Genomic DNA, 24838 nt, shown 5'->3' on the forward strand with positions numbered 1-24838 from the left:
GACCGGTACATGTTCACTGACCTTCAATGTGGAAATGTAATCGATGTATCTGAGTCATTGACTGCGTGGAAAGTTCTATAATAAGATATAATGAGATGGCTCTATACAGCAGCTCAATGCAGTAACCTTTCAGTATGCAAGCCTGTGGGGAGGGGTAGTTGTTTGAGATCCAGGGTCGTAGTTTACAGGGGGATGTATAATCAAAACTAACAATTATAACCCATCCAATAGCTATACAATGATTAATGAAAAAATACGTACAGTTGACACGTCAATGTTATAACCAAGTCTATGCCCTTGGTCTCTTTCCAAGTTCAGAAATAATTTGTAGAGCGGAAATGATGTTTAGGTTCAGTAATTTCACTTTAATGGTAATTAAAAGGTTATTAGTCAGTAATTGAAATGCCTTATTTTGACAAATGTCACTTTAGTCATTTTATTGGTATTTAACTGTGTGCCTCGTAAGTCTTGAAAAGTGAAGCCTCTGGCTCTTTGATCGCCCCCTGGTGGCTGGCTGCAGTACAAGTCATAAACCCCGCCCTCTCCATTCAAACAAATGGGACTCTGCTCTAAATAAATAAATCATTTACACTTCCAATAAAAGTTTCTCAAAGATGGTTTTAGTCCTTTCACGTAGTTGTTATCACGCTGATATATGTTCAAGTGTTTATTTGTGTGATAAGTTTTATTTTAGCTAGTAATTTGATGCTATAGAAACGGGGCGTGTTGTTATGATTGGTCGCGCAAGCGTTTGGCCTCTGGCTCCACAGACGATTCCTTCTGCGCATGCCTTGGCTCCAAACTGACGTTTTTACATAACATGGCGGCGACCATGGTCGGAAATTTTGGGCTTCAATTCATTACAATGGAGGGAGGCGACGTCGCGTCGTTCATCTTTTTTAAAGTCTATGGTATTTAACAAATTTGATTTTATTTTGCTGCAAAAAGCTTTTTCTCATGCAAGCTTGTTTGGCAAAAACCTCTCCACTTCTTTGGACAAAACCTAATAAACAGTTGTAAGATTGTTAAAGATGCAAGAAACATTGCAAATAGTGAGTCAGAATGTAGAACTGAATCACACATTAGGGGGCGCTGTGATCCATGTGATTGCCACGTCAGGTTGTATTCAGGTCCAAGTTTTCAAAAGGTACCATCATCTTCCATGCACTTAGAGGACTTTGCTGAAAAATGTATGTGTTTACCGGATTCTGACAACAAAGCTGTATTTCTGAATGGCTGGAGGTGGGGATTAAGTTGATTTAAAGCGATAATATGTGAACGCAAAGCATATCATTTTAAAATTCGCAAAAAAGAAAAATAAGCAAATGCGAATTAGTTGCATTTCCATCAAGTTACTTGAGCAAATGACAGTGGTGTTGGTAACCAACACATCCGGGCGTAACTAACAGTAAATAAAACAAGGCATAGTTAGAAAATTGAGACATGACTGCATTTAGTTACGATTTGGCAGGCTATAAATTTACTAGCAGTGCAGCTTGTAATTGCCAAACTGAATGCTGTGCACAGAAGAAGGAATGCAGATTTTTTGATGCAGGCACTAGCAGCAAGGGCATTATGACAACATCGAACCCCATATATGGAAAAGACTTACCACCTGATACAGCTAGATAATCAGTCTCATAGTCATGTTTAATGTTCACTACGTCCGAATTTATTCGAGAAATGCGTTTCTATCTCTCATTATTCACATTTACACTTATGCACATATTTATATGCACGAATTAACTGGGAGATTTTACAAGATTAAAATATTTTGGTGTCCCCAGAGTACACATGCGAAGGTTTAGCTGAAAATACCATATAGATCATTTATTATAACATGTTAAAATTGACACATTGTAGGTGTGAGCAAAAAGTGCCTTGGGTGTCCTTTTAAATGCAAATGAGCTGATGAAATACAAACACTAATCGTCATAATGGTGTTTTTTTATTGAAACTAAATTGTGCTATCAATTATTTTCCCTCTCTCTCTCTCTCTGCACTAAATGGTAGTGCTGTGGTTGGATAATGCACATTAAGGGGTGGTATTATTCCCTTCTGACATCACAAGGGGAGCCAAATTTCAATAAGCTATTTTTTCACATGCTTGCAGAGAATGGTTTACCAAAACTAAGTTACTGGGGTGTTCTTTTTGAGGTTTTCTAGATTGATAGAAGCACTGGGGACCCAGTTATATCACTTAAACATGAAAAAAGTCCCACTTTGAGGGATTATTATTCGAAATTTGGCGTTTTCATCACTTGTATACGATACTTTAAAATGCGCATAAAATCAAGGCGATGGAAACCCAAGCAAAGTAAGGTTGCAAATAAAGGTTGTTTTAGTATCACACCATAAAATATGCAGGCTGATTTAGTTGTTTGTTCAACTATTATCCTTAGATTACATGGCTTACTTTATATGGCTTGTCGACCAATTTGTCTGAATGTAAAGAAATAGATGTAAAGTATTTTCGGTTATTATTCTTAACGCATGCAGAGAATCCTAACACTATGTTCAGGTAAACTGTGTGCAGGTCTAGATTTATACAAAATAAATTCAAGAGTTTCAGGAATCCCACAGTGTACTTGTCATCGATTGTTTTAATTGTGTTTGTTTTCTTCCTGCGAGCATCTTGTTCCCTTCACTCGCTTTTTAATTCTCTCACCCGCACACACACACACACACACGCACGCACACACACACACACACACACACACACACACACACACACACACACAAACTCCCTATCACACAGAGACGCATATTATCTTCTAATTCAGAGAATTCTTGTTATCCACCGAGGAATACTGCAGCGTTACACAATAGAGGACAACCAATTAGTCCCTTCTTGTCAGTCATGAATCCGTGGCATTTCCACAGGGGACCTGTTGTGCATTTTGCATTATATTAGTTTAAAGATGTAACCGCATGAGACTACAAAACAGTCCATGAGCTTTATTAATGAAAGCTGGTGTTTATTATTCCCTTGATGTAATGCATGTGCAGACTGAGCCGTTACACTCACAGAGTGACAGTTTCATCTGCATGCCATTGGCAGCACATGACACACCGCTTCCTAGATGAGAGCTGATCTCAGAACAGTCTTTATCTCAATGCTTGAAGCTTGTTCTGTAGGTGCTTGGCTCTGGACATACCGGCTTCGTTCTGCTATGACCGTCTTGGATTAATAAGTCCATACAGTGCAGAAAATCTTCAGTAAAGATTTAAATGAAAAGCTTTCTATTCTCGGCAGCCTATGATATTGACAGGAACCAAAGCATGACAGAGATTTTACAGGGGTTTATATTAGGGATTTACTTTACTTTTCTCTGTGCCATGGTGTATAGTAATAAAAAAAAAATAATAATAATTTAGATGCAGCACACGGATGAGTGTTTCATCTATCTGAACCGCCAGTGCTGCATTATTAGACTGGCTTGTCTGCTGAAATCATGCATCCAGCGCTTCCTGCAGCGCCTACGGCTCATCTACGCATAAAAACAAGGCAAAAGACTCCAGCGTGTCAGGCCGACCTTCCACTCCGCACAGCTAATGAATGAGAGGCAGACTGATATTCATGAGAATAACTTCTCAATAGCGAGAGAGAAAGAGAGAACATGCGAAAGAATGCAAAGAAAAACATCTGGAATAAAACGGCTTCACTAGAAGGACATTTGGATTTATTGTCACTGCAAAACATCATTCCTTAATTGAAACTGTACAAATATTTAAACATCCTTAAAAAGGGTGTTTCTGTAGCTTCATCGGTAGAGCAATGCGGTAGCATTTTAAAGGTTGTGGGTTTAATTCCTAGGGAACACACATACTGATAAAAATGTATGACACCTTGTAAAACATCTGCCAAATGTAAAAAAGCGACATCACTCATGTAAGGGGGTGTGCACACCAAAGCTTTTTAAACGCGTCTGAAAATTAGTAATGGAATTTATGGCTCTTTGAGGGGATCCGAATCTTGGCGATCTGTTCCTTTCAAAGAGACGTTCAAAAGAACGGCTCTTTTGGCTCTTTTTAAATATTTAGTACATTTTAAGAAGCCAGCTTGGATCTCAGTTTATCCTGGAAATAATCACTGGGAGAAATTATGAGGTGAGATTTGTAGTCAAATAATTAAAGGAATAGTCTACTCATTTTCAATATTAAAATATGTTATTACCTTAACTAAGAATTGTTGATACATCCCTCTATCATTTGTGTGCGTGCACGTCAGCGCTGGAGCGCGCTGCGACGCTTCGATAGCATTTAGCTTAGCCCCATTCATTCAATGGTACCATTTAGAGATAAAGTTAGAAGTGATCAAACACATCAACGTTTTTCCTATTTAAGACGAGTAGTTATACGAGCAATAATAGCACTTTTGGGAGTACTTCGACTTGCCTGAAAAGTCCGCTTCCCTTCTCACTCTCATAATGGGAGAGGGAGGGTGTTACTGCGCCGAGTCGAAGTACTCCCAAAAGTGCTATTACGCCATAAAATATAGTTCCTCTTTTAAATCCGCTTAGAAAAGCGCTACGTTTTATTTTGTACCACCAAACTTGCTCGTATAACTACTCGTCTTAAATAGGAAAAACGTTGATGTGTTTGGTCACTTCTAACTTTATCTCTAAATGGTACCATTGAATGAATGGGGCTAAGCTAAATGCTATCGAAGCGTCGTAGCGCGCTCCAGCGCTTACGTGCACGCACACAGATGATAGAGGGATGTATCAACAATTCTTAGTTAAGGTAATAACATATTTTAATATTGAAAATGAGTAGACTATTCCTTTAAAACCCAGATATCACACACCAATATCTGAGTTTGAATTATTCTGAAATGTTGATTATTACCTAATTTGTCATGTGGACTATATTCCATAGGGTTGCACAACATCTATCTGCTTAGACAGTGACATCACTATTTTGGATTTACCTTTAGTACAAAGTGTGTGTATGTGTAAAGCTACGTTGACTTATGTTATTCATACAATACCTACTCACAAATAAACATCAAAAACAAAGCCGGCTGTAATGAATTGCTGTGCAAAACAGCTTTTAGTATAAAAAGATATAACTGTTCTGTCTCGCGGAGGAGCTAATTTGGGCGCATCTGTGTGAAACACGCATAGGAAAAAAGAACGACAGAAAGGCCGGCCGCGCCTCGTCTCCCATCGTTCATGTTTATGAGCCGTTCAAAAGAACCGGTTCGTTCGGGAACGTCACAACTCTACTGAAAATGCCCGGCGGACGCTGACTGCCAGCTTTCTTCAGCTGAGCGATTTGGTTGATGTGATACTTCTGCTTTGTTTATCCGTCGTTGTACGATGCGCCGGTTATTGTGATATTTGTCCCGCCCCTCCTCCACTGTGATTGGACTTCCGTGTGAGAACTGACATTGACAAGCTGAGCTTTTCACACAAAGTTGAATATTTTTCAACTGTTGGCACTCAGCGCTGAGCGTGGAAAAAAAACAGCCAGCTGCTGGCTTTTTTGAAAAACGCAGGGCTTCCATTGGAAACATTTGAAAACATAGAAGCTACATAAAAGCTTTGTTGTGAACGCCCCCTAAGGGTGCAATAATACTGTATAAGCACGATTTTTAATATATTAGTGTTTATTGAATCGATTGTAAAATCGATCTTCCATGTCTAAAAAGACATTTCCATTTTCAACGCCAAATAACGGACACACATAAAGAGAGCACTGGAAACGCACAAGTCAGCAATATTTCTTATTTATTGTCATTAAGTTTCGTGCAGAATAACAAACAGCAACAGTAGTGCAACATTCTCGAAAAAAAATATATGCAGAGTGGACTGCAGCCATATATAATTAAAAAACATTACTGCAGGCTTCAAACCAGCTGCATTTATGATTTAGGCAATTCAAAAATTATTTTAAATAATGATTCAATCCATTTCAAACAACTGTTCAAAAATGTTACTTTAAATAGACTTACTTGAAATTGAGAACAGGCTGTTTAATAAACGTAACCGACACTTAGGCGGGACTAGGCAGGCATAATGAAATGCACAAAATGGCTAGGGCCATTACAAATTATTGGTCAGGTTAACAAGTCGATCAACATTTTCGGGGTCCAGAGCAGAGCGTTTTTTACATGTCCATCTATTGAGAAGGCGCTCCGACCGCACTGACGTCCGCACGAGGGAAACTCGGGTACTTCGTTGCCAGCTGCGCAAGGTGGGGGTATTTCATACTGCCAATCTTCCACCACAAAAGCGGGTCACTGTCAGCTGGCAATGGTGGCTCATTGTCATAACTCATCATCTCCTGTAAGGTCGCTTTCGACACTCTCTCGTGTTGCACCGTTTTTTTGCAGTTGTCCTACATTTTCTTCGCAAAACACTAGATGCAGCGATTGAAAGCGTGAAACTATAGGTGCGTGTGTAAAATTGCTGGGTATTTTCCGTTTAGCTTTCGCAACAGCTACTGCACTTTCGGAATTCTTTAGTTTCTTTTTCTGCTTGTTTTCTCTATATTTTTAATTGTTTAATTCTTTTTAAATTAATAGCGTACATATTTGGTTAAAAGCGATTACCAATTTTCATTTACAAAACTTTTTTTGGTTTAAGCACAGCTATAATTTGGTTGCATGTGTGGGGCAAAGGCCATTGATGTAACCAAATATTGAAGATTGACAGCAAACTAAATGTAAAAATTTTAAGAATCGATCGTTAAGAAAACCTATATTACAGTTTTTCTTGATTGCTTTGATGCAGCCGTCAACTCAAACTTCACATTTTCAAAACAGTTAACACACAGGCCTAAACAGTGACACGCGTGGTCAAAATGACACATTTTGTTTGCAAAAGACTCTAAACACGCAAAAACATTACACACAAGTAAATGAGCTCTTTCAGTCAATCATTACACAGTGGACAACAAAATACGAATCAGTGCATAATTGCCTGTCCATGTAGCCTATTGCCAGTGCCATTTGTTTTCTTTCTATATTGGCTGTGTCAAATTTGCCTTTTTGCAAAGAATTGGTTCCCATTGGAAACCATGTCTGAAAACTGAAATACTGTAAATATTACAGAGAATACATGTAGACCAAAACACAGTAAAATCTATTGGAGTATAAGACATAGCCACTATTGGTACTCAGTCTCTTCTGTCTTGACGTTGGGGACACATGGCCTTGACCACATGACATTCACTATCCTCTCTTGCAATGCACCTAGGGAAAAATCTTCTTGTATGCCTTATCCAACCTTGACATTCCTCTGCACCTATTCATTGCAAGGGCATTTCCTCATAAGGATGGTAATCATAAACCTTCCACCTCCAAGCACTGAAGAACTCCTCTATGGGATTCAAAAATGAGGAATATGCTGGGAGGAACAGCATCATTATACGAGGGCGTACCCCAAACCACTCATTGACAAGGCGAGAGCAGTGAAAGCATTAGACCTCCTCCATCCATGCTGGCAAAGAACAACACCGACATGGCACCTTTTTTACAAGGCCTGCAGACTGATTGCTATTTGAAGATTTGTGTGAATGAGTGTCAAACAAGTGCTTCAGTGAGCTCATGCTGATCTAGGTAGTTTCTAGTTAGGAATAGATGGTTTCTGTTTGGTTACCATAGTTAAAACAATGTGTCAATCCAATGAGAAAGAGTTCACACATTTGCAAGACATGTCTTCTGCTCTGCTGAGATAGTGATGATGAAAACTTAGTGGATCCTAGTTTCTTTAACCAGGTCGAAGCAATCAATAAAAACTGTAATGACTGAGCACTAATGTCAATTTTGTTAGTGGCGATTTTTAGGTGAGGATTCAGTTTGGATATTTGTGTGCATGTGGGTCTGTTTTCACTCTCTCCGTCGTGACTCATCGGACCGGCTGGCCTGCCCACAACACAAACAAGTTCATCACAGACACCCTGCACTCCTCCTCCATACACATCTCACACATGCAAACACTTCATATCATCTTCTCTCATGCTGCAAAAGTGGCAGATTATTGCCTAATGTTTCTCTCTTAAACAACCCAGAGCTCTGTTAATCAGAGTTATCATCTTAATTATCATCTCTTAGTTTCTTTATTGATTTTGAGTATGTTTTACACAATAAATGCGCAAATCAAAAGCTGTGATTTACTAATCATGCTGTTTAGATTTTTTATTACCACTTGGTGTACTGTTTCTGTAGCTCAATTAGTAAAGTAGCTTTAGAGAAGTCACGTCACCCGACGGCCATGTTTGCAACACATCCAAGCAGTCATTTCAGTCATGCAAGACTAAATTCCTATCTACTTGAATGGGGAAAAAACAGATATCTGTAGAATCACAATTAAAAATCTAAATTTAACAACTTATTTCTGACCAACAATTAAAACTGACAACTGTACCTTAACTTTTGTTTCTTAAAGGCGCTCTAAGCGAATCTGTGCGACGTCACTTTTTGTTGATGTTTGAACTGTTTTCAAACAAACGGAGCGTAGCTAACTACTCCCCCTCCCTTTCGTGCTTTCATGAACGCACCCCACCCCCAAATCCTTCTTGTCGTTTATTGGCTGGAACACTTTTTTGTTATCGTTTCTGGTGGTAGGTTTGGCCACTTTGTTGTAATTGCAGTTTGTGGAGCCTAGGCTGTCTACAGAGATCGCGTTTTTTTACAGTTTGATCAGTGGACAGGGAGCAAGCAGATAGTGAGGAGATGTTTGCTGTATGTAACAAAAAATGTTTTATGGTCTAAAACGTGTGAATTCGCTTAGAGCACCTTTAACCTATTCACCGCCAGCCATTTTTTGAGAAGTTGCACGCCAACATTTTTTGGGATTTTCACAAAATGCCTTCCAGAAAAATGTTCTTCTAAAAATATATGAACATACAAATATATCAAATAAAAGAAAAGATCCTCTGCTTTCAAACAAACAAACAAATAAACAAAACGGGAAAAAAATATTTTTTTTTCTCTGCTTATAAACTATAAAAATATTCTTTTAGCAAAAAGCTGAAATAATTGCATTTTTGTGAAGGAATTTTGTTAGAGATCAGATTCAGAACGATCAACAAAACATACATAGAGTTTAAAATTTGTAAATAACATTTTGGCTTCAGTTTTTTCATAAATTGGGTAAGTGCGCCATCTAGTGGATAATCGCATATAACATTGACGAGATAACTCGTCAATGGCAGGGAAAGAGTTAAACAAATTTTAGGTGTTACCAATTGAAGTAATTTTGATCCAACTTTTCGCTTTTTACAGTGTGTATAGGTTGAATGCACTGTAAGTTGCTTTGAATAAAAGTGTCTGAAAAATGCAAGCGTAAATTACAGCTATATGGAGCACAGCTGATGGACCATTGTTTAAAAATTAAAGGAAATATTCTGTTTAAAACCATTGCAGTTGTGCAGGGGATCAGTGTTTCATCAGTAAAAACTTTATTATGTATCTTTCTCTATCACAGGCGGATGAAGAGGTTTCAGGATATGCAGAGGCGATTGCAGAAAGTAAGTACAGTGTTTTACTGTATGTGAGGGTAGTTGTGTTTTCCTTCTCATATTTCGAACAGAAAAATGTACTGTAAATAAGGTAATTTAGTCCGTGACCTGTTTGTTTAAACAGTGCACGGTATATTCAATATTCAGCTAGAATCTATCTGACTGTATATTTTCAATATTTCAGGTTTTGATTTTTCAAGTTCAGATTTAATATTCAAGAGCAAACCATGCTGTGTGGGTACAGGAGAATGTTAGACTTGTACCTGTATGTCTCTTTGCATTCCCAGATATCTCCTTCTATTGTTACACCCTAAATATTATCCTGAAATCTGCATCTTGAATATTTAAAAAATGAATTTCAAGGAGGTGAATTTCTGAAAAATTTGTAACACTGTCTGTGAAAACCCAGCTAAATAAATTTTTTATGCAATTGGTTGTTTTCTACATAAAATCAACTTATATAATGTAAAGAACATTCTGTGAAAATATAACCTTGACATTTTAAATAAATACTGACTAATGACATGTCAGTGATTACAGAGGCGGACACTACTTGAGTACTTTGAGTACATTTTCCAAGCATCTGTGCTTTATCAGAGTGTTTGTCTTGAGAAAAAAATTACTTAACTAAAAAAAGTTCACCACATTTTAAAGCATAGAATCATACTGTGTATTCCTTTTATATTCCATATTAAAATTGATTTAATACCTAATTACATAAAAATTGTGTACTTTTACTTTCTTGGATAAAAGTACAAAAGTACTTTTTACCTAAGTAAAAGTAAAAAAAAAACTAGAAGTTTAATGTACTTAAATATTAAATATAAACCAAAAACTTGAAATTATGAAATGTAGTAAAGTAAAAAGGAAGAGTTTGGTTCCAAAACGCAATAAATCCATTTTGACAAATTTCGGTAAAAACGTGTTTTCTATACCAAGAAAGTGACAAGATGAAAACACTATTTTCTGTTACAAACTTTCACATAGCATCTTTAGGTTATAAAAACATAAAAAATTCAAATCCATAATTTGATTTTCAAAGATTTATTATAAAAACGAATTCTTTTTTCCACAAAATGCAATAAATCCATGACAGTGTTTATTTCAAAATGCTATAAATCTATTCAATGTATACATGTGCATTCATCTTTACCATTTTATATTTATTTAGTTGACTAGTGGTATACAATGGTTAAAAATAAACATTAATGGCATTAACCAAAACACTTACTTTGTTATATTAAGAACACATTGCTGCGGTTATACTTGACGTAGTCTCTTTACATTTTCACAGCGATCAGCTGTAAAATGTTTTGGTTCTGCTCGATTTTCTTTGACTTTGAGTAAAATAATGTAAAGTTTTCATAAGATCCTCTGGGGTCAATGTTTTAGCATGAGAAGCTTGATGCTGTCTGGAGAACAAGCAACCGAGTGCCTCTCGCGGAAATTATTAGATGTTGATGGCTTACGTTTCTTTCCCGTCACAGAAAACCATCACAGGTTTAGCGATGCAATTAAAGTATTATTTTGTTTTGTTTGTTGATCACGAAGTACAAAGTAGATGAGGAAAACTAGGACTCCGTGTACTCAGCGCGTCCGCCATGTTTGTTTACATTGCGTGACTGGTGCGCTTTAATAACAGGAATGGATTTATTGCGTTCTGTAAAAAAGGAGGAGTGGCGTTTGTCGCATTTGGGGAAAAAAGGGAGATAAGATGACAGAATATTACGGCGGGTATTGGATTTTGCGTAAAATTAATTAATTTAACTACTAACCTGATATAATACTGATTTGGCAGTAACTCATTTTTTTCAAAAATGGCGTTTATCGCGTTTTGGAACCAAACTCTTCAAATTATGATAATATGCTTTGGAATGTATGTTTTCTAAAGAAAAACACTGATAAATATGAATAGATGAAAATGTACTTTTATGTAGAAAGTAAAAATACTTAAGAGTGTCCGCCTCCTGAATTTCACAGCCAGGGTCACAAATGACATAAATTATATAAGCTTAATGTGAATTGAATGAGTATCGGTGTTACTGTACTTCTATCCCTGCTGCTATTCTCTTTTATTTCTAGTATTACTGGTACACGCAGCATGACAACAATTTTTTAATCTTTCTTAAATCTAGTCTCATTTTAATCATGTTTTTTTAATATGCCACCAGGTTTTCCAGTGGAGACCAAGAAACCAAAGGTCATCTTTGTGATCGGTATGTTTCATAAGCAGTAACATTTATCAGTAACCTTTTGCTGTATTAAAATTGCATTTTCTTCTTGGTTCGTTTTCACATGGCATAGTTTTATAATAAGGTCTCAGAAGGGAAGCAGTGCCAAATGTACAATATCAAAAGATTCAGTTAATCCGGTGCTTAGATCCAAAAAAAAATATGACCAAAGAAAAAGGTGATGCTCCGCATACGGTTATATCCAAGGCTTACACTTGCTTAATCAGACACCATAAAAATGTACACTTTGTTCACTTTTTGCATATTTCTTTAGTTTTTTTGTTTGTTTATGGCCTCTGATGAAGCATTAATTAAACATTTTTGAGGAGATGTAAGCCTTGCATATAACCGTGTGTGAATCTTCACTTTTTCTTTGGTCAAAGTTTTATAATAAAGAATAAAGTGTCCTCTCATTGGTAAGAATGCATTCATGTATGGCTGGGATTCTGCTTGCAGACAACAGCTGTGGGTTTATTGTGGGTTTCTGTGTAGCTGTCCATATATTATTAATTCATTTTTGATTGCAGTAGGCCTACCGTTCGACTGAACAATTAAATCCAATCTCTTTGAGACTAAACCCCTCGTAAATTTTGTATTTTTATGCGCTGGTTTCAAATATGTTTGTTGGACTGTATTTGCTAACACAATAATGCTTGCATGTCATTACTCATCATATTCAGCCCGGTTTATTGGTCCGTTGGGTCCGATTAATACCGCAAGCAAACTGCTCCAGACATTGCTTGTGATCGAGCCGAGGCCAATTTGTTCAGGCTGTCTCGAACCGATTGTTTTAGTCAGGATCCAAACGCGATTGCCAGGTTCAGATACGTCTAAACGCACCAGGTGCTGAAACAAACACGCAGGTGCACCCTTAGTAGCACATTTCCCCATATGTTCACAGAGAACATCATAATTTATTATTATTATTATATTATTTTCCACATGCACAGCTGAAAAATGTATATACAGGTTATTTAAACTTGACTAGACCAATGACAAATACCACACACATTGAGGGCATTTAAAAGCATCCAAATAACGTTCAGAAATAGAACTGGTGACAATCGACATCTGAGTATGATTCATGTTCAAGATAAATGGATGGCAAGATGGTTTTGTATTCCTCTCCTCATGTTGGTTCAAAAGCTTTACCTTACAGCGACATAGCATCTTTGCGGCAAAAAGGAGACTCAAAGAAATCAATTTGACAGTTCTTTAAATGGAAGCTGTGTTGGATCACTAGATTGGAACGGCAATGAAGGGGAAACACACAGCGCTTGTGCTCTCAATATCACTTTAGATATGCTATCAAACAGATGGACAGACGTGAGATGGATGGTATGGGTGAGACATTAAAGGGGTAGGGAAAAACGTATTAGCTTTGTACATGGTGGTACCTGCCAAGACAAAAATGACTAACCATTAGACATAATGGTCAGATTTAATGCTCCTTTGAGGGAAGTTTTTCTTTTCGTTAAGCTCCAAGTTTAGCCTTCGAATAGTTTGGCTTTGTAAATGATTGAAAAGGTTTGGTTAAAAGCATCATTATCAGATTTATGGATCCACATGACGCAAAAGACAAGCATATAAAGCTGTCTGCATGAACCATCTGGAACAAAGATTTGGCTCAAAGCTTTTGAGGAATGAAGAGATTTATATTTACCAAGAGGATATTATTTTTGCTCTGTGATTGCTCTTTCAGCTAAGGAGACTTGAGATGCATTTTAATTAACAGGGTCTCTATGCACTTCAAATTGCTCCCCATTCCCTCAGTACAATCTCTTGACTTGACAGTGTTTAAACATGCCATACAAAGGGTCTCTAGTTTGGTCTCATTTTCCTGTCCAGGCTGTCTTTTGTGGGTGGACATAAATTAACAAATGAAATATTTGGTTGTTTTTGGTCGTTTAAATACAACGTTTGTTTTGGAAGCTAGCAACAACAAATGTTATTCTTTACTGTTTTTTGTAAAAGTTTGCAGAAAACTTGTCTGTCACTAGTTTATGAAACCACCCACTTATTTTTGATATGTCTCTCACTGTCAGAGTGAAAGAAATATTTCATAATATCTCAGTCTTTTCCTCCTGGAATTGACTGCGAATGATTGAAGACTGACTCAATTTCCTCTTTAGGCTGTTTAAATGGAGAGACTTTAACACAATCTTTCTTATACTTGTTGTGAGCTTTTTTGACACACAATCCAAAGATACATTAGTCATAATATGACAACATTACGGTGACCTTTATTATTATGCAATAAATAGTTAATCCTTTATTTGGCTTGAGCCAATTGCTCAAATAGACTTCCTAAATAAAAATGGCCTTCCGTTTTCAGTAAAACAAAAAACCTTATTAATATGCATGTGGGGTAAAATTGTGTGGTAACACTTTACAGTAAGATTTGTATTTGTTATTAAATACATTAGCCAACATGAACAAAAGAGTTTTTCAGCATTTATTATGCCTTGTTTATATTAGGTTATGACAATACAATTGTTCATGTTATTTCCTTGTGCATTCACTATTGTTAAAAAACAACACTGGAAAGTCTTACCTATTATTTATTACAATATGACTTGTCTTCAGTAAAATTAATAAAAGAAAGAAAGAAAAGAAAAAAATTTTTCTTGCTAAGTTGACATGTGTTTAAGGTGTAAACGTTATTCGTTTTATTTGATTTGTTTAATTTTTTTAATTTATTCTTTTAAAAATTGCCATTGGGAAAAGTAACAATTTAAAGGAACAGTATGTAGGATTGTGGCCAAAACTGGTATTGCAATCACAAAACTTGTGGCTAAAACTGGTACTGCAATCACACAACTGGTGGCCAATACACATGACAACATAAACATCAGTTGAGGGCTGCAAGTCCACTTTTTAAATGGCAATATCCTGGCCAGACCACTGTTGTCAGTGATATAAGTATTTGAAATGGAAATGATTTCTTAATGTCTCGTGACATATTAGGGCCATTTTATGATTAATTGATATAAATTTCTTACATACTGTTCCTTTAACATATACTGTCTGATGAGTTCAAATTTTTGAATTTTCAACTTTTCAATTTGAACAACTTTTTTTGATGAAAATATGTTTTGAGTGTAAGACACCACACCATTAAGCTGCACTGAACTTTGGTTACTATTTCTGCAGTAACTAGAAATCATTCCTTATAAGGATTGTCACCCAAAAATGAAAGTTCTGTCATCATTTACTCACCTCAGGTTTGTTCTAAAACTGTATTTTTACCGTACTTTCCGGACTATAAGCCGCACCGGAGTATAAGCCGCATCATTCAAAAATGCGTCATTAAGACGAAATAACATATATAAGTCACAGTAGACTATATGTCGCGTTTATTTAGAAAATTATTTCACAAAATCCAAGCCGAGGAACAGACATTTAATCTGGAAAGGCAAGTTATTCAACTAAACAATAGCAGACAGAACAGCAGACTAAAATCAGCTCACCAGTTTATGCTGGTCTTAGCTGGATGTTTCAGTAGGGGAGGCTGAGTAAACAATGACAGAATTTTCATTTTTGGGTTAAAGCTTTAAAAATATTGTTGCAACATCCCTCTAATGGGTGTAATAGACATCCGATCTGGGCTGTGGAAGACGCTGTAGTCTTGAGGAAGTTTGCCTGTGGGGTGTTTGCACAGATAAAGATTGCCCTGAGCTGTATGAGGAATCCTAATGAAAGCCTATGGGAGTTTGGACACACGGCAGGTCTATGGGTTAGTAGATAGTCTGAGGTACAGCCGATAAGATAATCGCTCTCACATCTCTCAAGAAAGTCAATTACTTAAGCTCTGGCCTTTATTCCCCAGTATCTAGAACAATCTCTCCTTCCTTGCAGTATCTTCATTTTCTTTTCACTTTCTCACTCTTCTTGACGGATGTTGGTGTATGTGTGTGGTTTGTCAAGGTGGACCTGGATCAGGAAAGGCTCTTCAGTCTGAGAAGATAGAGGAACGGTACAGTTTAAAACGCCTGTGTCCTGGGGACATCCTCTGCAGTGAGCTACAGTCCCACAGCGAGAGAGGACGCTTTCTCCGAGACCTACTAGAGAGAGGAGAACAGCTTCCCGAGGTGCATGATCACATTAAAGTCCTTTACTGCATATTATGGACTGCTTCAACTTGAACAGATTTAATGTTTGTGTGGCCAACAAAGACAGATGAACAGTTCTCTCGTAATTTGCATAAAAATACCAAAACCTATAATTTCTCCTTTGTTGCTTTATTTAAACCACCAAAGAAGCTCTTTGAGCATTTAGGTCTTACACTCTTATTATATTATATAATCTTATTAATCTTAGTTACAGTTGACAAAATATGATATGCTCTCTCAATTGAAGTGTTCAGTTTAAACTTAGCATATATAGAAATCTGCATTTTTCATAGAATTAATTGACACTTTTGTGCTTTGACAAAATGTTAAATGCTCTTTTATTGATAAAAGCGTCTGCTAAATTAATACATGCAAATGTAACTGAACATAGCTTTTATTGCTGTACTGCATTAATGCTGTAGGTTGGTGTGTAAGTTAACCACTGTGCTATACGTAATTTGTTGAAGAATCTTTAAATGTTTCATCTTTGCATGATGAATTATTAAATGTCACAAAATTATTTGAGTTAATTGATTTTCACTGTGCACGTGTCTTTTAAAATGTTAGATGTCTTTTCTTCATCTAGGCTCGCTCAAGATTACTATGTTGCGCTGTATTTTCTAATGGAGCCCTGTAAAATTTGGCATGTGGCCCCAAGGGATTCAAACTCAATCAAATGATTTACGTTACAGTGCTGTTGCCTAGCAACACGACTGTCATTAACATTTGCGTGAACTACTTTTAGTTTCCCAGACTTCTCACTTCCGATCTGATGCTGGCGTTTTACAGTCTTATAGACGTGTTTTGCATGGAGATTGATATTATGCATATAAGGGTACATTTTACCTTTGTGTGCTTTTGAAGGAGACACTGCTGGATTTGTTGTGCGAGTCTATGGTCACTGTGCGTCAAGGAAAGGGTTTCCTGGTCACTGGCTTCCCAAAGAACCTAAAGCAGGCGCAGGAGTATGAAGACAAGGTCAGTGATCTTCAGTGACAGTGACGACCCGCACATCACTAATATACGTCCCATACTTTGAGAAAATACACAATTTTAGTAAATGTACAGGTTTTTCATGAGGGCAATAAAATATTTAATAATGCCATTAAATTCTGTTCTGTATGAATGCTACACACTTAATTTTTAATATCTAACATAAATTAATATTTAGTTTTATTGTTTTCTGTGATTGTCATGTAAAGGTGCTTTTAAACAATATAACACTGTAAAAAGGTGCTATATTGGCATTAAGGCAAGTGTGGCACTGAGACAGAAGTAACATCTTTAATTAAATCTCAAAAATCTGCTTATGTGGACCCTCGTGTCATTTTCATTTCCTGTGATTTTTTCCTACAGAGCACAAAGAATATACAGGTGCTTGTCATAAAATTAGAATATCATCAAAAAGTCGATTTATTTCATTAATAACCATTCAAAAAGTGAAACTTGTATATTATATTCATTCATTACACACAGACTGATATATTTCAAATGTTTATTTTTTTTAATTTTAATAATTAATGATAATAACTGACAACTAGGGAAAATCCCAAATTCAGTATATCAGAAAATGTGAATGTTGTGAAAAGGTTCAATTTTGAAGACACCTGGTGCCACACTCTAATCAGCTAATTAACTCAAAACACCTGCAATGGCTGTAGTTCTGTAGGCTACACAATCATAGGGAAGACTGCTGACTTGACAGTTGTCCAAAAGATGACCATTGACACCTTGCAGAAGGAGGGCAAGACACAAAAGGTCATTGCAAAAGAGGCTGGCTGTTCACAGAGCTCAGTGTCCAAGCACATTAATAGAGAGGCGAAGGGAAGGAAAAGATGTGGTAGAAAAAAGTGTACAAGCAATAGGGATAACCACACCTTGGAGAGGATTGTGAATTAAAAAATGTGGGGGAGATTCACAAAGGAGAGTGGACTGCAAGAACCACTACGCACAGATGTATGCAAGACCTGGGTTTCAGTTGTCGCATTCCTTGTGTCAAGCCACTCTTGAACAACAGACAGCGTCAGAAGCGTCTTGCCTCTTGCGTCAGTGGTCCAAAGTAATGAAAGTAAATTTTGCATTTCCTTTGGAATCAGGGTCCCAGAGTCTGGAGGAAGAGAAGAAAGGCACACAATTCACGTTGCTTGAGGTCCCATGTAAAGTTCCCACAGTCAGTGATGGTTTGGGGTGTCATGTCAACTGCTGGTGTTGGTCCACTGTGTTTTCTGAGGTCCAAGGTCAACACAGCCATATATCAGGAAGTTTTAGAGCACTTCCTGCGACTGACCAACTTTATGGAGATGCAGATTTCATTTTCCAACAGGACTTGGCACCTGCACACAGTGCCAAAGCTACCAGTTCCTGGTTTAAGGACCATGGTATCCCTGTTCTTAAATGGCCAGCAAACTTGTCTGACCTTAATCCCTATAGAAAATCTATGGGGTATTGTGAAGAGGAAGATGCGCTATGCCACACCCAACAATGCAGAAGAGCTGAAGGCCACTATCAGAGCAACCTGGGCTCTCATAACACCCGAGCAGTGCCACAGACTGATCAATGCCATGACAAAAAACAATTCTAAAAAATCCTTTCTTTGTATTGGTCTTAAACGATTAGTCCATTTTCTTAAAAAAATGGATCCAGATAGTTTACTCACCACCGTGTCATCCAGGATGTTGATGTCTTTCTTTGTTCGGTCGAGAGGAAATTGTGTTTTTTGGGGAGAACGTTGCGGGATTTTTCTCATTTTAATGGACTTTGATGGAGCCCAACACTTAATACTTAACTCAACACTTAAAAGTTTTTTCAACTGAGTTTCAAAGGACTCTAAATGATCCCAAACGAGGCATAAGTGTCTTATCTAGCTAAACGATTGTCATTTTTGACAAGAAAAATTAAAAATATACACTTTAAACCACAACTTTTCGTCTAGGTCCGGTCCAGCGTGATCTCATGTAAATGCGTAGTGACGTAGGGAGGTTTTTTTGCGGACCATTTTAAACAATAAACTGACACAAAGCATTAATTAGTATCATTTGACATACAACAACGTAGGAACGGTCCCCTTTCTCCACACTTGTAAACACTGGGGCAGAGTTTCGCGTTCGTCCTGTGTGACCTCCTGACGTCACGACGCATTGCGCAAGGTCGCGCTGGCGCTTTCAGGACCGGACCTAGACGAGTTGTTGTGGTTTTAAAGTGTATACTTTTTTTTTTTTTTAAATGACAATCGTTTTGTTAGATAAGACCCTTATGCCTCGTTTGGGATCGTTTATAGTCCTTTGAAACTCCGTTGAAAAAAACTGTTAAGTGTTAAGTATTAAGTGTTGAACTCTATTAAAGTCCATTAAAATGAGAAAAATCCTGCAATGCTTTCCCCAAAAAACATAATTTCTTCTCGACTGAACAAAGAAAGACATTAACATTTTGGATGACATGGCGGTGAGTAAATTATCTGGATTTTTTTTTTAAGAAAATGGACTAACCCTTTAAGTATCATTCTAATTTTGTAAGATACTGAATTTGGGATTTTCCTTAGTTGTCAGTTATAATTTTATAAAATTAAAAGTAATAAACATTTGTGTCTGTGCAATAAATGAATATAATATACAATGTTCACTTTTTAATGGAATTAGTGAAATAAATCAACTTTTTGATGACCAGCTCCTGTACATGCTTTTGTTATGTATGGAAAATGTGCACATGAGACAATCTGCTATACTTTTCTTTTTGCAATTCCACAGACAAACAATCAACAATTATACACCTTTCTAATTTAAGAATGAGTAAATGATGACAAAATTTTCATTTTTGATGCCCACTTGCAGTTCAAGTACTGTAATTGTTGCTGTGGATGTAACATGCACGTGTGTGTGTGTGTGTTACAGATGGGGCAACCCAACATAGTGCTGTTACTGGACTGTTCTGCAGACGTGATGAGCAGACGACTGAAGCAGAGGGCCAGCTGCAGTTTACACACTAAAGAAGCTCGAGACAGAGACACTCGCCGCAGGGTAGATGGATTCTGCAGCCTGATCAATCCACTGATCAGTCACTATGAACACAGAGATATTTTACACAAGGTGGGTGTGAATTGAGCTGTATCAATTCATGAATCCAGCAATGTTTTAATCGGATTTGCCAAAAGAGTGGAACAATTTGATTACTTTCACAGTAATCAAACAGTTTGTACACAATTTGATACAAACCCAAATAGACTCCAGGGCGCTCCAAAGTCTGCAGTTCTGGTCTACTGCTATCTTTGAAAGTTGCACTGCCAAACCTGTCTAAATTGTAAGATGGGTTTGAATAAACAAAACACATCTATAGTAGCCAGATTTGAGTTCGCAATGTCAGAAAGTTTTCAATAAATGAAAGTGGATTAAGCAAGGTGGAGGAAATCCGATTTGTTTTTGAAACATCCTTTTATCTATCCGAAAGGGAAAGAGTCTGTTAAGTGGATAAAGATAAACCCTTTGACTAAATGCAACCAGGATCAATTTCAACACATACGGCTTAGATATTATGGGGCGGTTTCCCAGACAGGGTTTAGATTAATCCAGGACTAGGCCTTAGTTATATCAGTGGCGGCTCATCCTAGGGGTGCTAATTCAAAATAAGTGTTCGGAGAGTTTGGTTCCTTTTTCCAAAATATGTGTTCTGCGCGTCGAGAGATCCCATGTGTTTTGTCAAAATAAGTGCCTGCTGCACACGCGGCAAAACCGTTTATGATAAAAGATACGCTAACAAAATACACGCAAGAAATTTGATTATGCATGAGATTATGCGAGTATAATCTGGCAAACGCGAGCGTCTCTTTTATCATAAACCCTTTAATTCAATTCAATTTTATTTATATAGCGCTTTTCACAATTGTTAATTGTTGCAAAGCAGCTTTACATGAGTAAATGTAGGGGAGAACACAGAAAATCAATAGATAATATAAGAAGTAGAATATTGCGGCTAAGGATAAACCCTACAAGCGAGCGTAGTAATAATGTAACGTATACAGTAAAGTGCTTAAGTTAAGCCAAAGTTGGCTGACTCTCCCGGGGACGAAAAACCCCCTAGGAGAAAACCCAGTGGGAAAAACTCCTAGGAGGACAAAAAAACCCTTGGGAGAAATTAATATATATTTATATATATATAAACACGGTAGGGATAGGAAGCGGGTAAGCGGATTAGACGCATCTGCAGCAGGCACTTATTTTGACAAGACACGTGATGCACATAGGATCACTTAACGCGCAGAACACATATTTTGAAAAAAGGAACCACACACATGACGGGCTACATACATATTGTTCACATCAAGCGCCCTCGAAAAAAAAAGTCACCGGTCCCGCAACTGAGTTATATTAGGACATTTAAGTCGTTTCCAAAAGTGCATCTTGAGACAATGGCGCTTTATATGTGGCGGCATTCATTTCATAATGATATTTCCCCTCCGTTTCAAATTCTTATTATCCAATGAAAGGATACATTTTTGTGAATGCTTTAAATAAAAAAATAAAAAGGATTAACAATGCAGATGAATTTTCACATCCTTATTTGATCATATTTACCAAGGGTGCCAATATTCTTGGGCAGGACTGTAAATACAGAGTGTTTTTAAATTAAGGCAGCTCCAACATGCATTTTAGTCTGGGATTAGGATTACCCCTGTCCGGAAAACCGCCCCATAAAGCAGGATTCGATTGTTACAACACACGAGACCCAAAAAGTAAATGTAACATAATACACATCAACACGACTATTTCAACAACAACATATTATTTAAAAACTTTTTATCTAACAATGCCAAAAGAAAACTGAAAGTAACAATGATGATCATTCGTAAGGTGTGGGAAATCTGTTTTGTGTTAGTGTAGGAGTGTGATCCTTATGTTATGCAAAAAAAAAAACGTGTGATGCTTGACAACTTCCCACAAAATTACATTTCTTTCTTTTTATGTAGCAAAGCAACATTCATATTCATTGGTCATAATGTTTTTCTGTCTTTTTTTGTGAGACACAGATATAGCGGCCGAGTGCCTTTTATGAAAAGCATTTCATTCAAACAAAATCGTTGTTTTGTAGTATTATAATACATGATCCCAGTGATGGTAATCATACAAATAAGGCAGATACTAATTTAGTTTTCTACTCTTGAGCACAGCACATTTGCTATATGACGAGTCTCTTGTTAGCTAATGCCCTACTTTTCAGTTCAAGTTTTTTTTATAGCCACATAAAAATGTGTGTGTTTGTGCAGATTGATGCTGAGCAGCCCCCGGAAGATGTCTTTGAGCAGATCTGTCTGGTCTTGGATTCCTGTTAGAGACCTCGGAATTCTACTGCCTCCCGGAGGAGACGGCCATCACTTACAGCTCTACCGCAGGCTGACTCACATTCAACATTTACACACTACCGTTTATCACATGCACACTTGTGAAAACAGAGCTTCTGTGCGTCACGTGCACTTTGCATCAACCAGCCGGCAACTGGCGAGCATTAACTTCACATCATTCTCTGTATATACCAGAATATTCAATCTTATCAGTGGTATACCAACCGTGTCCATCTCTTGGTATTGAAAAATCATGCTTAAGTTTGCTTTCTATATGAAGTGATTCATTGCCATAAAATATAATGTTTTGGTGTCTTTGGACCTTGTCGATTAATCATATTAACCTTGAGAATGGGAATGCGCACAAGGACACTCACTGGAGAGCACTTTTAAAGAGTTAATTCCATGCTTTATATTGTGCTAAGCATGCCCCAACAGTAATTTATTGCCATTGTATATTTAATTGAAAGCAGAAATGAATGAGCTGAAGGGGACACGCTTTGAATACCAGAGTTGGATTTTGGGCATAACAGATTAGTGGATGAATTTCACATTGAGGTCTGATAAATGTATTCTTATCAAGCAAAGTGAAATAAAAGCATTTCGTACATGTAAGTGTTTTGTTTCCATTGAGACCACAGAAGCTGCCATCTGGAGCAGAAATCAGTAATGCCACAGAGACACCCATTTTAGTGACATGTACTGGGGACATTTTATGCATGGTGGCCCCCTCCCCCCAAAAAAATATGAATCAATTTAGCACCATCTCCAATCATCTTCATCTGTACTTATCTACTTAAAGGCGGGTGCATGATTTTTGAAAAACACTTTGGAAAAGGAAGTCAGGCGGATACCAAAACACACTTGTAGCCAATCAGCAGTATGGTGTGTGTCTACAAACAGTGTTGGGGAAAGTTACTTTTAAAAGTAATACATTACAATATGAAGTTACTCCCTAAAAAGTAACTAATTGCGTTACTTAGTTACTTTTCATGGAAAGTAATACTTTACTTTTAAGTTACTTTTGCGTTACTTTTTCTTACTTGGCTGAGGCTTGATTTCTTTCAGGCCTTGCAGATGTTTTTTATGAACGAGAAGTTCTGCATTTACAAATTGCATATTTCCATCGCAAAAATGTCAAGCTATGGCCTGCCAACTGTTCCAGCTCATGTGTACAAACATAAAGTGCATAATTCTACGTGACTACGTTCAGTTTAATTCAGTACATAATTTTTAAAAAATCTAATATTAAATATTAAACAGAAAAGTAACTCGCATTACTTTTTTTTAAAAAGTAACTCAAATATTAATGTGTACATTTATAAAGTAATGCGTGACTTTACTTGTTACTTAAAAAAAGTAATATTATAACATAATGCACGTTACTTCTAATGTGTTACCCCCAACACTGTCTACTAACCGACATTGTTAACCTGGGTTGCGTATGTGTGGGGCGGATCTATCAAAAGAAGGTCCAGATTCTATTGGGGTAGGGGTGTGTTTGTTAAGGTGATTTCAAAAATCAACATTGGCTTTCAGAGATCATGCACCCCGCCTTTAAAGCCTTTGCACTTGTAAGGTTGCATTAAACCCGTTACACTTGTTAAAGCACAAAATGTACAACAAATTGGATAATGTCTGTCTTTTCCTGTGGCACCTCTTAACATCAGAGATGCTCATATTAGACATTCACCAATAATGTACCACCCCCTGGTGGCTGCTATGTAACAAGCAGCATTACAGGTATAGTTCACCCAAAAATTTACACTTTGTCATCATTAACTCACTTATTTGTTGATCTAAACCTGTATGAGTTTCACAAAAGATATTTTGATAAATAATGGTAAGCACACAGTTGACGGTACTTTCTTAGTATTTGTTTTCCTTTTATGGAAATCAAAGCGTACCATCATCTGTGCTCACCATCATTTATCAAAATATCATCTTTTGTGTTCAACAGAAGAAAGAAACTCATACAGGTTTAGAAAAACATGAGAGTGAGTAAATGAAGACAACACTGGGTCCCTTTACTACTAAAAATAAAATTACTATTAAAGGGACATTCCACTTTTTTGAAAATAGGCTCATTTTCAGCTCCCTTAGAGTTAAACATTTGATTCTGAACGTTTTGGAATCCATTCAGCCGATCTCCGTGTGTGGCGCTAGCACTTTTAGCATAGCTTAGCACAATACATTGAATCTGATTAGCATTGTGCTAAAAAAATAATCAAAGAGTTTCAATATTTTTCCTAAAATAGTCCCCTTGGTTACTTTCAATAGCAGGCGACTATTTTCGGGCAGTGTGTAATATCACTATGCCTGCTGCAGCCATGTTACAGCAGCAAAGTCCTTGATTATACGCCAGAATGAGAGTATAGTCCCTAGACATATCTGCCTAGAAAATCACAACTTTTAATTTTCTGTCGGTCTTAGTACACGATGTAACTACAGAAAAGACACGTTTTAAATAGGAAAAATATCAAAACTCTTTGGTTATTTTTGGCGCAATGCTAATGGTCTAATCAGATTCAATGGATTGTGCTAAGCTATGCATAAAGTGCTAGGGCCAGACCCGGAGATCAGCTGAACGGATTCCAAAACGGTAAGAATCAAATGTTTAACTCTAGGGGAGCTGGAAAATGAGCATATTTTCCAAAAAAAGTGGAATGTCCCTTTAAACCTTATTAGTCTTAATA

General features: G+C 37.0%; 1 protein-coding gene across 1 annotated transcript in view; it reads left to right on the plus strand.

Moving 5' to 3' along the window:
- ak5 (adenylate kinase 5) overlaps positions 1-22752 on the plus strand; it is a 76752-nt gene extending 54000 nt beyond the window's left edge. Inside the window, exons 9-14 of the mRNA XM_055202803.2 lie at positions 9438-9480; positions 11643-11687; positions 15630-15793; positions 16679-16792; positions 19702-19896; positions 22068-22752. Of these exons, the coding sequence (XP_055058778.1) occupies positions 9438-9480; positions 11643-11687; positions 15630-15793; positions 16679-16792; positions 19702-19896; positions 22068-22133 (627 nt within the window). The 3' untranslated portion in view covers positions 22134-22752. The remainder of the gene's footprint in view (positions 1-9437; positions 9481-11642; positions 11688-15629; positions 15794-16678; positions 16793-19701; positions 19897-22067) is intronic.
- The last annotated feature ends 2086 nt before the right edge of the window (positions 22753-24838 follow it).

The sequence above is a fragment of the Misgurnus anguillicaudatus genome, chromosome 2, assembly GCF_027580225.2.
Source record: "Misgurnus anguillicaudatus chromosome 2, ASM2758022v2, whole genome shotgun sequence".
Classification (NCBI taxonomy): Eukaryota; Metazoa; Chordata; class Actinopteri; order Cypriniformes; family Cobitidae; genus Misgurnus; species Misgurnus anguillicaudatus.